Raw genomic sequence first — 13,215 nt, forward strand, 5'->3', positions numbered from 1 at the left:
ACTGCCTTTCTTGGCAGCCCAGAGACCCAGCAGTAAGATTGACTTGCCTCTCCTTGCCGCCTTTGTCCTTTCAGAAAACACCAGGGGACGATGAAAGGGGCTCTCAGTCGCAGCTTTAAGTGTTTTGTAAAGAGATCAGCGGCTCTTGAAACTGTTTAGATGTTGGCTCGGCAAGTAATTGGGTGACGCATCTATCTACCGATGTCCAACGTGAATAAAACTCACTCCAAGAAATCAGTTTTCCAGGGATGTTCGACAACAACATGGCTCTCAAAGTGTGGCACGTCTTGACCGGAGTTTCTCCTTTACCTCCGGTCAAAGGAGAAAAAAAGACATAAAGTAGGCGTGCACATCCTTACACTAACAACCCGTGGAAGCAACTTTTGATTTGTTTTCCGCATTTCTGCAGTCCACAAGGATTCCACATTTTGACAATAATAGCCTGGTTTGTCTCTGAGAAGATCTCCACATCCATAAGACTGTGAGGATTTCTCTTATCCACACCATTATGCATCTAAGCAAACATATTTACTGTGTAGACTGCTCCAATACTTGAGTTTTGCTCTGAAAAATGGACTATCGTCCTGTGTAGAACACAATCAATCCTTTTTGCGAGTTTCTGTAGCTTTTCCAATTTTCAGTTGCTTCAGTTGCTTTCTTGTCAATCGAATTGTTTTTGAAGAACCGTTCAGTTTTTGTACTAGCTCGACGACAAGCACCGGCTGCCTTCCACTGACCATGTAATTGCACTAATTATAATTACTCAAATAAATTCACCAAGTGGAAACACGACAATTTCAAGAAGAAAAAAAATAAACCAGTTTTCTAACTAAAAAAGAATTGCGCTAGGAGGAGGCCGTTTTTCAGCTGAATCAAAATTAGTGTATCGCAAAACCGCAAAGGAAACACCGGATGTTACCACTGGCGGAAATGACGAACAAGACAACAGGAAGTGTTAGGAGGATCATGATGCAGCATGGTTTTTAACAAGTTATCGTATGAACAATCTTGCTCGGTTGTGTTTCTTATGTAATGGAATCACTGCAGTCTGCAAATCTATCTACACATTTTTGTAATGGAGATGCAGCTGGTGATGTTTCTTTGTCCTCCAGTCAATGGACTGTGTTGTGTGGCGCCAGTAGCTCCACCCTAATCGTATCGTACCATTGTCTTATGAGCCTACAACTTCACTAAGCCGGTCCAGGAATGCTACTTTACGGGTCTGTTGTGTGGGACCGTTGTTGTTATGGAAACAGACAAAAGAGTGAGCCGAACCGCACCGCTCCATGCTTTACTGCTCGGTGGAAAAGGGGAATAAATGTCACATTTTTATATGGAGCAATTTTTTTCTTTCTTATCCTAGTCATTAACGTTTGAACAGAGGTTTGTAGATTTCAGAATGTTAAACTTGAGAGGATGGATTTTTTTTACTCTCTGCAGAATGTTTAATGGTTCTGAACCTTGCGGGAAAAAAAGTCATTCCTCCCAAATCTGCGAACGTCCCGGGCACCAAATTTGAAATTTCTTGTAACGTGAGTCAAGAAAAAAAAAGAAAAAGGCTCGCCGAGGTAAGCAGTCAGAGGATGCAATGTGGAGAAGGAGATGAAACAAAGCATGGCGGAAGGAAACAGGAATGCAGAGGGGAAACTCGGGGAGGGGAAGATTTGCCCACTGACGCCGAAGCCTTGCAAGATGTGAAGGACGGAAGCATGGGGTCTCCAGCAAAGAAGTGCACAGACTAGATCAGTTCCACAGATGAGTTAGGATAACAGGGCCTGGGTAATGAGCAAAGCATGATTTATTAATGGCCGCTTGTTAGAAAGAGAGGGAACGCTGGCGAGGCTGCGCTAACAGACTGAGGTTTCTCGGGTCAGGGAGGAAGGCAGGCTGTCAGGGCGCTTGGATGTGGAACAAAATCTTCCATAAACCGCAGAGGCCTCCGTAAAAACAAACAGGCCCAGATAATGATTACAACTGGGACTCCTTTTAACCCAACGCCAAGAACAGCACTTACTGACCTATAAATATGAACCAATAGCATTTAGAAAAGGTACGAAAACCCAGTGAGGATCTCGGGGTAAATAAATCCTCCTCACATATAAACCTATTTGTCATCGAGGACTGAAAGGCTGAATCGTGTTTGATGGCTGATGTAATCACTCGGAGGGAGACGTGAATTATGACTCCTGATCTACCATCGCTGCAGTCTGAGACTCTGCTGACTCAACAGAACCAGGCATCTATCTCCTCCACGTTTAACATTTGGTTATATTTCCAGATAAGTGCTTGGACTCGAGCCCGTCAAAACAAATGACACCACACGTTCCGGGCACGCAGGAGCGCAGAGCCGAGGCTCGCCTAGGACCGCACGGTCTGACTCATAAAACAATGAGAGCCAGAGTAAAGAAAGCAGCCCAATCTTTTCATAAGCTCAATATGAGAGCCAGGCTTCAATGTGTAATTGTCCTCCAGGAACTTTCTTTCTGCTTCGACATTGTCTGAAGTGTACGCTGGGGTACTACGGTCTCTGAAGATGGAAAATTACAAAAAAAGAAAAAAAAAAATGGGAGTAAATTTCCTCAGAAGTTTTGAGAATTGTCTAAAACATTTTCTACAAAAAAACGACATGTCTGTGTTTGAAAGGTCAAAACATTGCAAGAGCAAACCTCATAAATGTTTAAATTAATGTCAAAACTTATCACAGGAAGTTTCTAAAGAGTTGAAAATGTTCAATTTTTCAAGCGCAATTTCCTAAAGTCAAACATTTTTGACTATTAAAACTTAAAATGTTCATTTTTGTATATAAAACTGCTGAGACCTCAAGATTTCTGAGTTGTTTCCAGCAAAATTTGTGAGCTGTATCTCCAACTTTTCTGGGAATTTTCTCTCAATTTTCTCCACTTTTCAATCTGTTCTTGCTTCTTCAATAAACTTTCTGAAATCGATCTCAAAATTTCGCCGTTCTTTTCTCGCCAACTTTTGACTTTTCAAACTCCAAAATATCCTTGTTTTTCTGAACAAAAATGTGTTGGCTGTAAATTTGCCTTTTTTTCCCCCTTCCGTCCACAATGTCCCCAAGACCTTGTCGTAAAAGCAAGTGTTTATGAGCCCGTTTTTGTGTTCATTTTCCAGCTTTTCGCCGTGAGTCAAAAATAATAACTCGGATCCCGTTGTGTCCCGACAGCCGCTGTGTGCAGTCTTTAGCGGTTTCACACACACTGATGAGCCCAGAAAGGCAGAAAGAGAATCACGTCGTGCTCAAACTTGTAACGCTGTTAGACCCGTCAGTAAATCTTGCATGCGCAAATTAACTCTCAGCATTTAAACGGAGGTAAACACACTGAGCATGAGCGCTGGGAAGTAAATGATAGGAATAACAGAGATACATGGTATTTAAGTATTTATGCGTGTTTGTGTAGTTATAGTTTAGTTTGAGATAATTTTCCAATTACACCCTTAACGGCAGAGCGTAATCATTGGGTCGAGGTATTACTCAGGGTATTGTCACAGAGTTTGAACTGTGACTCAAAGCCTAGACAGGGTGGCTGAGAAAAACAACAACATGGCAAGAAGTTGGAGGCAGAGCTTCAGGAAAGGCCTCTGAACGCTATCTGTCCCTGCCTGATCGGCTTATAATTGAGTTGGATGCAGCAAACAGTTCTCTGCAAGATGAAATAAATGCATTTCTTTAAATCCATTTCTCTACTTCCCCAACCGATGGGGGAAAAAAAACGGCTTCTGATCGCTGCCTTTTGTGTGTCTGTGGTTGCGCGCGCGCGAGTGTGTGTGTGTGTGTGTGTGTGCGTGTGTGGGCTTCTGCGGACTGAATAACCGAGGCCTCTACGGAATGAGTTTATTCATCTTCCCTTACCAAGAACGACAGGGAAAAAAAAGAGAGAAAATGAGAAAGAACAGAGTGCTCCTCTGTGTGTTCTTCAAAGAGCAGCAGCTGGCAGGCCTCAATCCACCTGGAAACCTCTGGAAATGCTTTATGGATTTCCGATGGCGGCGCTGTTAGTCACCAAGAGCATGCGGAGACTCAAATCACCTGTTTCCTCTTTTCCTCCGTATGCTAATGATAAAACGGACGACAGGATATGAGCTGGGGAAAGCACAACAACTGGCTGAAGTGATGTGCTTTACTCACCAGAGAGGGGACGCTAAGACGGCCTGTCCCAATTCGCTCTCTAATTTCCCCAGAGTGGCCGAAGAGTCGCTTTAAGGGCCTTATGTAATTCTTTACATCAGCATCTGTGTGTGGTTTGGACCTCACAGGCAGCCATATTCGCGCTATATTCGTCTCAGTTGAACCGCAGCGATCCCCTCAGAGGGCCATATGTTTTGCTACAGCCCCACAGGGGGCACTAATGCACTGGTTTGTGAACTCTATACTCATAAAAGAAGAAACCGAACGAAAAGAAAGAAAATACTGCTTTCACACTCTGTAATTTATGCGTTTTTTTTAATCATCTCTCGCTTCATCAAAAAAAAAAAAGACCCCGCACATTACTGCTGTTTTTCTTCCTCTGATAAGCAGTTTTCTGTAAGTGGCGCGTATTTGGCGCCACCCTTTGGTTGGGGGTGATATTCGCACCGCAGTCAAGGCAGTCACAAATCTCTACACTGCACATGGAAGTTCCCTAAGAGTCCTGGAGGACCCTGGTGGGGAAGCACAGATGACAACATTTATGTCCCACAGGCAGGACGCTGAGACTGAAACAGGAGGTTGGCAGGGAGGAGGAGGGGGAGGAGGGCATAATTTTGCCTTAGGCTCCATTTCCTGAAAGTGTAATTAATCCTTCTTTCTTGAAAATGATATTACTTAGATGCTGCAGGACCTATGAGCTTCGCTGCCGACATTCCATTTATCACGTTATTCACCTGACAGAATTACAGTTTATTTTTAGCTCCCCACACCTCTTTGCTGGCATTTAATTATGCATGTCTTCTCATGCACCGACGATCTGTTATGGTGACAAAAAGGGATGCATAGTTCAGATGACAGTGATAATAAGGTAAAAAAGTTTTCAGTTTTTCTCTTTTCAACTGTGAGGAGGTGCCTGATTAAAGATGCAGTGTTACGTAAGATCAACTTTTTGGAGCTTTGCATCACATTGTAATGTTTTTCCCTGACTAAAAGCAGACCTGGTGTGTTGCTTTGATTCTTTCAAGCGTGTTTGAGAAATCCTTTGATCTCTTATGGCAACCACTCATCTGTGCAAAACAATGGGTGGGACCAAGCTCCGCCTTCAAGGACGAAGCTCCTCCCCGGCTGCAGTTTCCAAGCCCTGCCTCAGCTCCTTCAGACTAGCCAGCAGCAGTTAGCAAACACCGGGTGGAACTCCACATCTGCTAAGCTAATTATACAAGTTCCTTCACATTGCGATGCTGTTAAAAACTTTAAGGTGTTAATAGGGGAGCAATGTTTTGATGACTTCCTGTTGGCGGAGTTTTAGAAAGAGCAGGAGTTTTTAAAAAGATAGAGGCCTGATTTCATTTATACATTTGATATATACATCAAATATTACTTAAAAAATGCTTAAGAATATTTAAAAATGCTTTATATATACATCATTTTCTATATACAGCATTTTTATAGCAACTTAAGGTACTCAAGGTCGCTTGATTGTACAATAAAATAACATTATGTTCCTGGAAAACGCATAAAACTGCCCGTTTAAAGATTTCAGTTAGTCTCAGTCAAAGGCAGGGGAAGGAAGGAGTCTGACTTTGAGGTTTCTTGACTTGTGAATCATCTTTGAAGATAAAATTTAAGGGTCATTCCTGGGTCTCCCTCCTCCCACCCCTCCACACACACACATACCACACACACGTGTGACTAATGCTTTGAGTCAGGATTATGAATTGATGGGGACGGAAAACACAGCGACCTGAAGGTATGTCATGTCTGGATCCTTTCCCAGGATGCCCAGCTGCACATGATCGTTTGGTGATGACTACCGACTAAAAGGGCTTCAGTCTCCCCCACATACCATCCTCCTCTGTAAGGCGGACACTGAAAAAGGCACTGATTGTGCCTGAGCTGAGTTTATTTTTTTATTTTTTTTATCTCTAGGTACTTATGCGGCACTCATTTCATTACGTCATGCGACCGCTCATGTTTCGATTACCGGCCGAGTGCGGGTCTCTGTCCTCCCATTGATTTTCCCATTGAGAGCAAGGGGCCCAGAAGCGGCGCAGCAAAGACAGCAGCCATTGTTTCCACTCGAATGGTATGATGATGATCTCACCGGCAGCTGCATGCCAGCCTCATGCTCTTTTGCTAGACTTCATCAAGTGAAAAGTCGCTGTTAATTACCGCTCCGTAATCGGCGCAGTCGGAGAACTCGTCACTCGGCAGGTTGGTAAGACAACAGAACGAGGTGCCGATTTAAAGAGGGAGACAATGCACTGGGATGGAGTGCTTTTCTGCCGATCCCCAATTCGAAGTAATGGAAACCGCATTAAGATGAAAAGAAAACAGGACGCGCTGGGCTAGCGTCGGATGTTGGCCTCGGCGTGAGGACTGGAGTGGCGTTTCTGTTCAGGAAGTGTGCAATTAAAGGTTGCTTAGCCGGTCAGCCAGAGATGTTTGCTTTATAGATTTGAGGAAACACAGTCAAGACAAGCTGGTGTACTCCTCCCACCTCCCAGAGGTCCAAGGTTTAAGACTGACGTGTCTCCATGAGTGATTGACTTTACCTTGGGGGGTCATCACAAATGGATAAGATAAGGGAACATTTTGTGACAGCAAACAACGATACATTTCTTTGCTTTTCTTGCTTTTATCTGTCAGGAAGTAAAGATAAAAGAGCCTCACGCAAGCCATGAGCTGGGCTGTCTTCGTATGATTAAACCTTTCTTGTAATCACTGACAGACAGACCACTTGTACATATATAAATACAGTTGCAGACAGAAGAAGCCAGTGAAGCAAAATCACCATTATGGGATAAGATATACAGGCTTTCAGGTATTGACACTTGGGCTCTCTCCAAAACAGTCTAAATTATTGATGCAGTGAGCATGTGCGATCAATGGCATCTGCCTGACGGAGGCTCAGCCTTGCAGTTTGTCTTTTATCGGCTCGTTCTCATTGCTCTTGCGGCTCTCGGTACCCATCGCATCCCCCCTTCCTCCCCAACAGACCCATTCGACCAACTCATTCTGCACAATGTCAGCGATTCCTCCAAAAGCGTTCCAGAGGAACCCTTACGTCAGTCTGTAAACATGTCGTTCTTTCTTTCCCTTACGGAGACAAATGTGTTGCACAGATGCAGGTGTTTCCATGCCAGTCAAGAGAGTCCGTAGACGAGGAGACAGCTCATCGACTCGTCTGAAGGTGTCATTTTTGTGTATTTTTCCACCGAAACCTCCGGCGGAGAGCTTCCTACTGCTTAAACTATTGAGAGTCAGACAAAGGCAGCTAATGTGCACAATGAAGCTGGAAAATTCAGGCTTAGAAGAATGACAAAAGCAAAAGGACGAGAGCGGATGATGAAATATAGAAGAGGGATATCCAGAGTCCGTCGGAGACATGGTAGCAAGAGCGGCACTGAATGGTGCCACAAGACGGATTGTCAAGGAAAAGAAAAAGCTGTTTGCGTTCTTTGTTTTTTTCTCTCCTCAAGTCCTGATTCTCCTTTAAAAAGGACATCTGTCCATCTCTGTGTTCGCCGACGGGGGCTGATTAATGACCTGGCTAACCCAGCACTCGATACTCAACCACACTACACCAATCTAATTAGCCAATGAAGACCGCCCATGACTACAGCATCTTGTCCTCCTCCTCTCTGTGCATCAGAATGAGGCAGCATTAAAATGGATGGACAGAGAGAAGGAAAAGGCCTTGGACTCAAAAGGCTGCCCATCATGAATAATAAAACCGCCTGGCCGAGACGGGAGTCAGAGAATGATCATGAAATATAAAATGAATTGATTGCTATGCATCTGACTGCGCACCGAGATGATTTGTACATGCCGGGAGGGCGCCACCGGCTTGTTGCAACGCCGCTGACATGTCTAATGAAAGAGAAATGAGAATTTCTACTCTTCTAATGCCACCTGTGATGACTGGAGCTCGGACGACTCGGCGCAAGTGCAACTCATTCCTACAGAGAGCAGAAATCATTAGCCGACCGTAAACCCTGCCGCAGCCTTCGAGATTAGAAATTCAAAGGTGGTGGGCGGGGTGAGCTTGTGGAGTTTGGGAGGGATTCAAGGTTTTGATCAGATTAGTGCTGGGAATTTTAGCTCAACCATCACAGCACAGAGTCTTGGAAAAAAATTAGATTTTAGGGCCAAGTCAAATCGACACAGCAACAAGGCCAAGAAAAAGAGCCAATTATGTTCATTTAAAATACCCTGCGTTACCATTGCAAAATGAAAACTTTGTCGATATTCCGCTGATATTGAAAAATCACAATTCATATCATGAACAAAACATGCAGCGCCGTTAACTTTCAACTACTTCCTGCTTTCTTCTTTGAGGGTTTTTTGTTTGAGGCGTCAACGTCTGGTTGTTGACCATGAGTGAAGACGTTTCGCCACATAAACCAATTTCAAAACGGATGAAAATAATAATCTCCTCCTAGCTATAAAACATTTTATTGAAAAGGGAGAGTTATTTTGCTTCCATTAAGGAAATTCATTTTGAAAATGTCAAATCGTGCCATTATATGGTCAATGGAAACGCAGCTTATGACAGGGCAGCTTGAAAGTCTCTCCACATTTGGCTTTTAGCAAAGGACTTTCCTATGAGAATGACTAATACGTTTTTAACAGAGGTTTTAACGGTGGCCTTGCTTCTTCCTGATCCACTCAGACGCACAGTGAGTTCCTCTGCGGGACACGCTGGGCCTTGCCAAACCCTCCTACTCGCACAGGTCGCCAAACGCGCACACACACACACATACACACACACACACGCACAAGAGGACACACGTAGAACTGTGTACGTATGTATGCGGTTACACACCGATTAAATTAGCTTGAAGGAACAACAGAGGCCCTTAGGACAATATTTTTATTGCAATAATAACGCAAAAAGCTTGCTTATGTCCCTCCCTGAGAAAATATTTGGCTTTGGGTCAACTCTATTATCTATCCCTTGAGATATCCCCCGGGGCCAAACTTTTAAGAAATGAAGCATAAGCTGCCGAAAAAAGACGGAAAAGAAAAACCGCCTGTGTATTTATAAGAGGTTGGAGTCTAGGGTTCATAAATCAGAGGCAGTTCAAATGCATGGAGGTAGGGCTGTGGTGGGGAGGGGTCTGTGGGGAGTTCTTTGTGATGTGAGTGGACTCGGTATACGTGTCTTATCCCCACCATGGGGATGACAGAACTAAATCCTTAATCTTCCCACATAAAGTTCCCTTGGTGGGTGATGATCACTCTGTGAAGATAAGCCAAGAAACAAAAAAAATATGACGGCGCCTGAGCCAGTGTGCGCGAGTGTGTGTGTGAAGCTTGGCAGGTTGCCTGGATTAAATCTGAGCATCTCCAGAGGCAGTTTCAGTTCCAAAGGATAGGGGGGAAATTATCAGGTAGGACTGGAAGACAGTGGCAGCCGCAGGAAGACAGGTAGATAGTGGAGACATTGATGTAAGAGACTGACTATGATGGACGAATGGCTTTCTGTTAGGGAAAGTGAAGAATGTGAACATTTGGAGCGCCAGGGAGATTTCAGGTACAAACCAGAAACAATTGTTTCTTGGTTTGGGGCAGCTGTCTGTGACAAAACCCAGTTTGATCCATCCATCCTGAAGCGTGGGGCTCTGCCTCCACAGGTAGTCAGTCCATCACAGGAAATGTGAATTTTTCAGACTCGGAATTCAGTTTAAATTGTGTGACTAACAAGACAGTATAAACAAAGAACATCTATTTAAACCAGTCCTATATTTAACTGTTTTAAGAGACGGGTTCTACTGAATCTACACTTTTGATTGGAAAGTGACCGTAACATGCATGTTTCTGAACTCTGGGAGGGCCTCATCATGAGGCCCTCCCATCATTTTTTAATCTCATTTATCCTCCCATGGCCGCGAACTTTGCTTTACTGAAAGCAAGTACTTTTGATGCAGGAGACAAACAGGAGACGCGCTACCTGAATCCACTCCTTGTTTGAGTCCTCTGCGGGCGTCCATGCATTTTCGTAGTAGTTGAGTCTGGAGCGCTCCGGGGACCAGCTGGGGTTGTACTGGGATGAAGCCATGATTTGGTCTGATGCTATCTCCCCCGACTCCATTCCCAGCGGATCGCTGCAGTCAAAGTCTGAAAGGCAGAGGGAGGGGAGAGAGGAGATGAAAAGGGAATCAGGAAAAAAACAAAAACAAAAAAAAAATAGAGGAGACAGTGAAAGACTTTCAGCCGAATTCTAAGCAGTCAATATGTAGTCAAAGAATGTGTCTTCTGTGTCACCTCCCCCTCCCCGTCCCTCTGTCCTCCTCCCTGAATCTGAGAAAATCTCCAGGGCGGAGGAGGAGGCCTCCACATGACTGGCCGGAAGACAACAGCACATCCATGGCAAACCCCTTCTATTCCTCTTCCAGCGCTTTTTTAATGGAAGCTGGAGGGAAAGTGTCCGAGGCGTAAAAATGTCTTCATGAAACATTCAGCGTAGTATATGCTCGCATTAGGTGCTAACGGTGACTTTCGCTTTGGTTCCTCCCCCCACAACCCCTTTCCCTCCACTGCCTGAATGTGTTATATCTCCCTGAGGGGAGTTTATCTTTTTTTTTTTTTTTTTTTTTTTGCTAACCACAATACTCTCTTGGTCCAAACGGGGAGTATGTAGAGTCGGTGTGAGAAGGGATGCTTTGAACAATAATTTGAACTCTTTTTGAGAAAAATCCCCTAAATATAAATTCTGTTGCTCATTTTGAGGCCTTTGGATAAAGAGCGGCACCGGAGAGCCGCGCGGTGGCAGCCTGAGAGCTACACACAGCTGGTCTCCCCGATCTGCTGCACCTCCAGCGCACCCTGACTCAACGGGGTCACTGTGTGCATGCGGCTCGCGGTCTTAATGCGCAGCTGCATGTGCGCGAGTTCATGCCTGCAAGTATGTCAGAGTGCTAATAAACTGTCTCGCACCGCTCCCACTTTCTCTCTGTGGAAAAAAAAAAACACACAACAACAACAGCAACAACAAAAATCCTTTAAGCCAACGTTGTTAGCCGAGATCATCGAAAACACAAAGAGGCGTTTTGTTTTGCCTGAGCTTATATCTGATCATGTGGCTTACCGAGCACGGTCAGGGGCTTAATGGCTGGGAAAATACGAGAGAAGGAACAAAAATACAAAGGATAAGATAAGGCTTCTTTTCATCACCTTATCGCATCTCATCAGTGGTTTTCAGCTACCCTTCGCCTCGCCACGTAACAGCATGAAAACGAAAAAAAGAATCTACTGTGCATTATGCATTAGGGGATTATGAAAGATTCAGTTGGTACAAGCTTGGAAAAGCAAGGGCGATGTTTGGGGACGTTCTATCTCCAGAGCGTCTGAGACGATGATGCAAAAGCCGAGCAACTCTCTTCAGTCGAGGTATTTACCGATGGCAGGTCAGATAGTCAACCGTTCCCGTCTAATGGCGAACGTAAAAAGTTGCATTGCACAATCTGACTTTTAGGAAAACCACCAGCAGTGGCAGCTCTGCTCGCTGCTTGGAGGAAGACCTTGCTCTTCTTGTTTTGTCTGTGCTTCATCATCATCTCCCTTTCCCCCCTTTGGGCAAGACAAAATCCCTTTTGGACATGATTAGTTGACTTGTTGAAAGTCATCCACCTCTGTTGCTATTCAGAGATGGACTGTGTGTGTGTGTGTGTGTGGGTCCCTGTGTGCGGGGTGGTCTGGCCGCCGGACAGATTTATGAGCCTTACCAGAGCTCGTCTTCCTTAATGAAATGTTTAGATGGAGCGTTTTGCAAAATGGGGTCAGCGGGGGTCGAGCCCCGTGACAGCGATGTGGCATGTAAAAAGCCCTGGGGGTGTGTGTGAAAAGAGTGTGTGCTCAAGCCGCTGACAAGAGACCGTCCAGGCAAACGTGTTCCGCGTGAGCCATCGCCGCAACGGGGAAGCTGGAGGTGTCCGTTTAATAACTCTCGAACTCTGCTCAGCGACCGGCAATTTGTCATAATTGGACAACATTTGCTTTCTGCCTTGATTGTTGCTCCTCTGGTGCTTTTATCTGCTTCCCTGCAACTCTTTTACATTTCATCCTTGCCAGAGCTTAAGCTCCTCAAGTTTCCTTAACCTCTCTGAATGTATTATGTATGTTTTCCGTACCTCGAAAATGGTTATTAGCCGATTGAGCCACAGGAATCCAAAAAGTAGTTCAGTTTAGGGGAGACTGTGCAGGTGCTTTGAAAAAACACAAGACCTTTAAAGGCAATAGTACTTTCTCTATGCTTAACACTTATCTCCAAAAGGCAGAGCTAAGCGACAGTTTAGACAATATTGCGCCATTAAATGAGAAGCGCCATTAAATGAGAAGCGGCAATGATTGCGATGTTTCCTGACTCATGCCCGCACCTTTAGGGAGAATCATCTGCTATAACTACAAGCTTTTCATTGTGTTGAGCCATGTGAGGGAAACGTCCCAGAGGACATGTGGTAGAACCTACTGGGCATCCTGTCTGCAACCAATGCAGGATGCAGACATATGTTCAAAGTAGAACATATGGAGAACCATTTCACTTTGGATTTATGGGAGTGCGTCTTAGAACCACAGGAGTATTTAAGGGGAATATTTAGGGATAAAAGCAAAAGATGACTGAAATAACTGAAAAAAAGAAAAGAAAAAAAAAAACGTGCTCAACGTCATTGAATGAATATGGCTGAGTTAATTATTGTGGCCGACCAAAAGTTGTGTTTTAGGTTTCACCGTTTTTCTTTACCAGGAAGTGAAACTTCCTTTTGGATTTTTACGAAGGAAGTCAGACAGGTCTGGTTTAAGATCTTCCTTCTTAAAGAATGTCATTGAAAATAATTCAAACGAAGCAAGAAACCATAACAAACATAAAAAAAATACAAGTAACAAATAATCAGCACTAAATGATAGAGTTGAATAAGGACTATTGACCACAACTATGTCAACTGCGTCAAATAACAGTGGAATAGGCAGTATGCCATGTATAGTATACACATTCAGGCTCCACTTAATGAAGAGAAAATCAGAAAATGACAGTTTCGAAGGTTGTCTTATTAGTCCATATTCTC

The 13,215-nt window shown here is 44.2% G+C and overlaps 1 protein-coding gene across 4 annotated transcripts in view; it reads right to left on the bottom strand.

Moving 5' to 3' along the window:
* Nucleotides 1-13,215, bottom strand: part of nrp1a (neuropilin 1a) — a 73,539-nt gene that overhangs the window by 24,091 nt on the left and 36,233 nt on the right. For all 4 annotated transcript variants that reach the window (XM_055037363.1, XM_055037360.1, XM_055037361.1 and 1 more), the window contains one exon: nucleotides 10,104-10,270. In XM_055037363.1, the coding sequence (XP_054893338.1) occupies nucleotides 10,104-10,270 (167 nt within the window). The remainder of the gene's footprint in view (nucleotides 1-10,103; nucleotides 10,271-13,215) is intronic.

Source organism: Poeciliopsis prolifica, unplaced genomic scaffold (genome assembly GCF_027474105.1).
Source record: "Poeciliopsis prolifica strain line A6 unplaced genomic scaffold, Auburn_PproV2 SCAFFOLD012, whole genome shotgun sequence".
Lineage (NCBI taxonomy): Eukaryota > Metazoa > Chordata > Actinopteri > Cyprinodontiformes > Poeciliidae > Poeciliopsis > Poeciliopsis prolifica.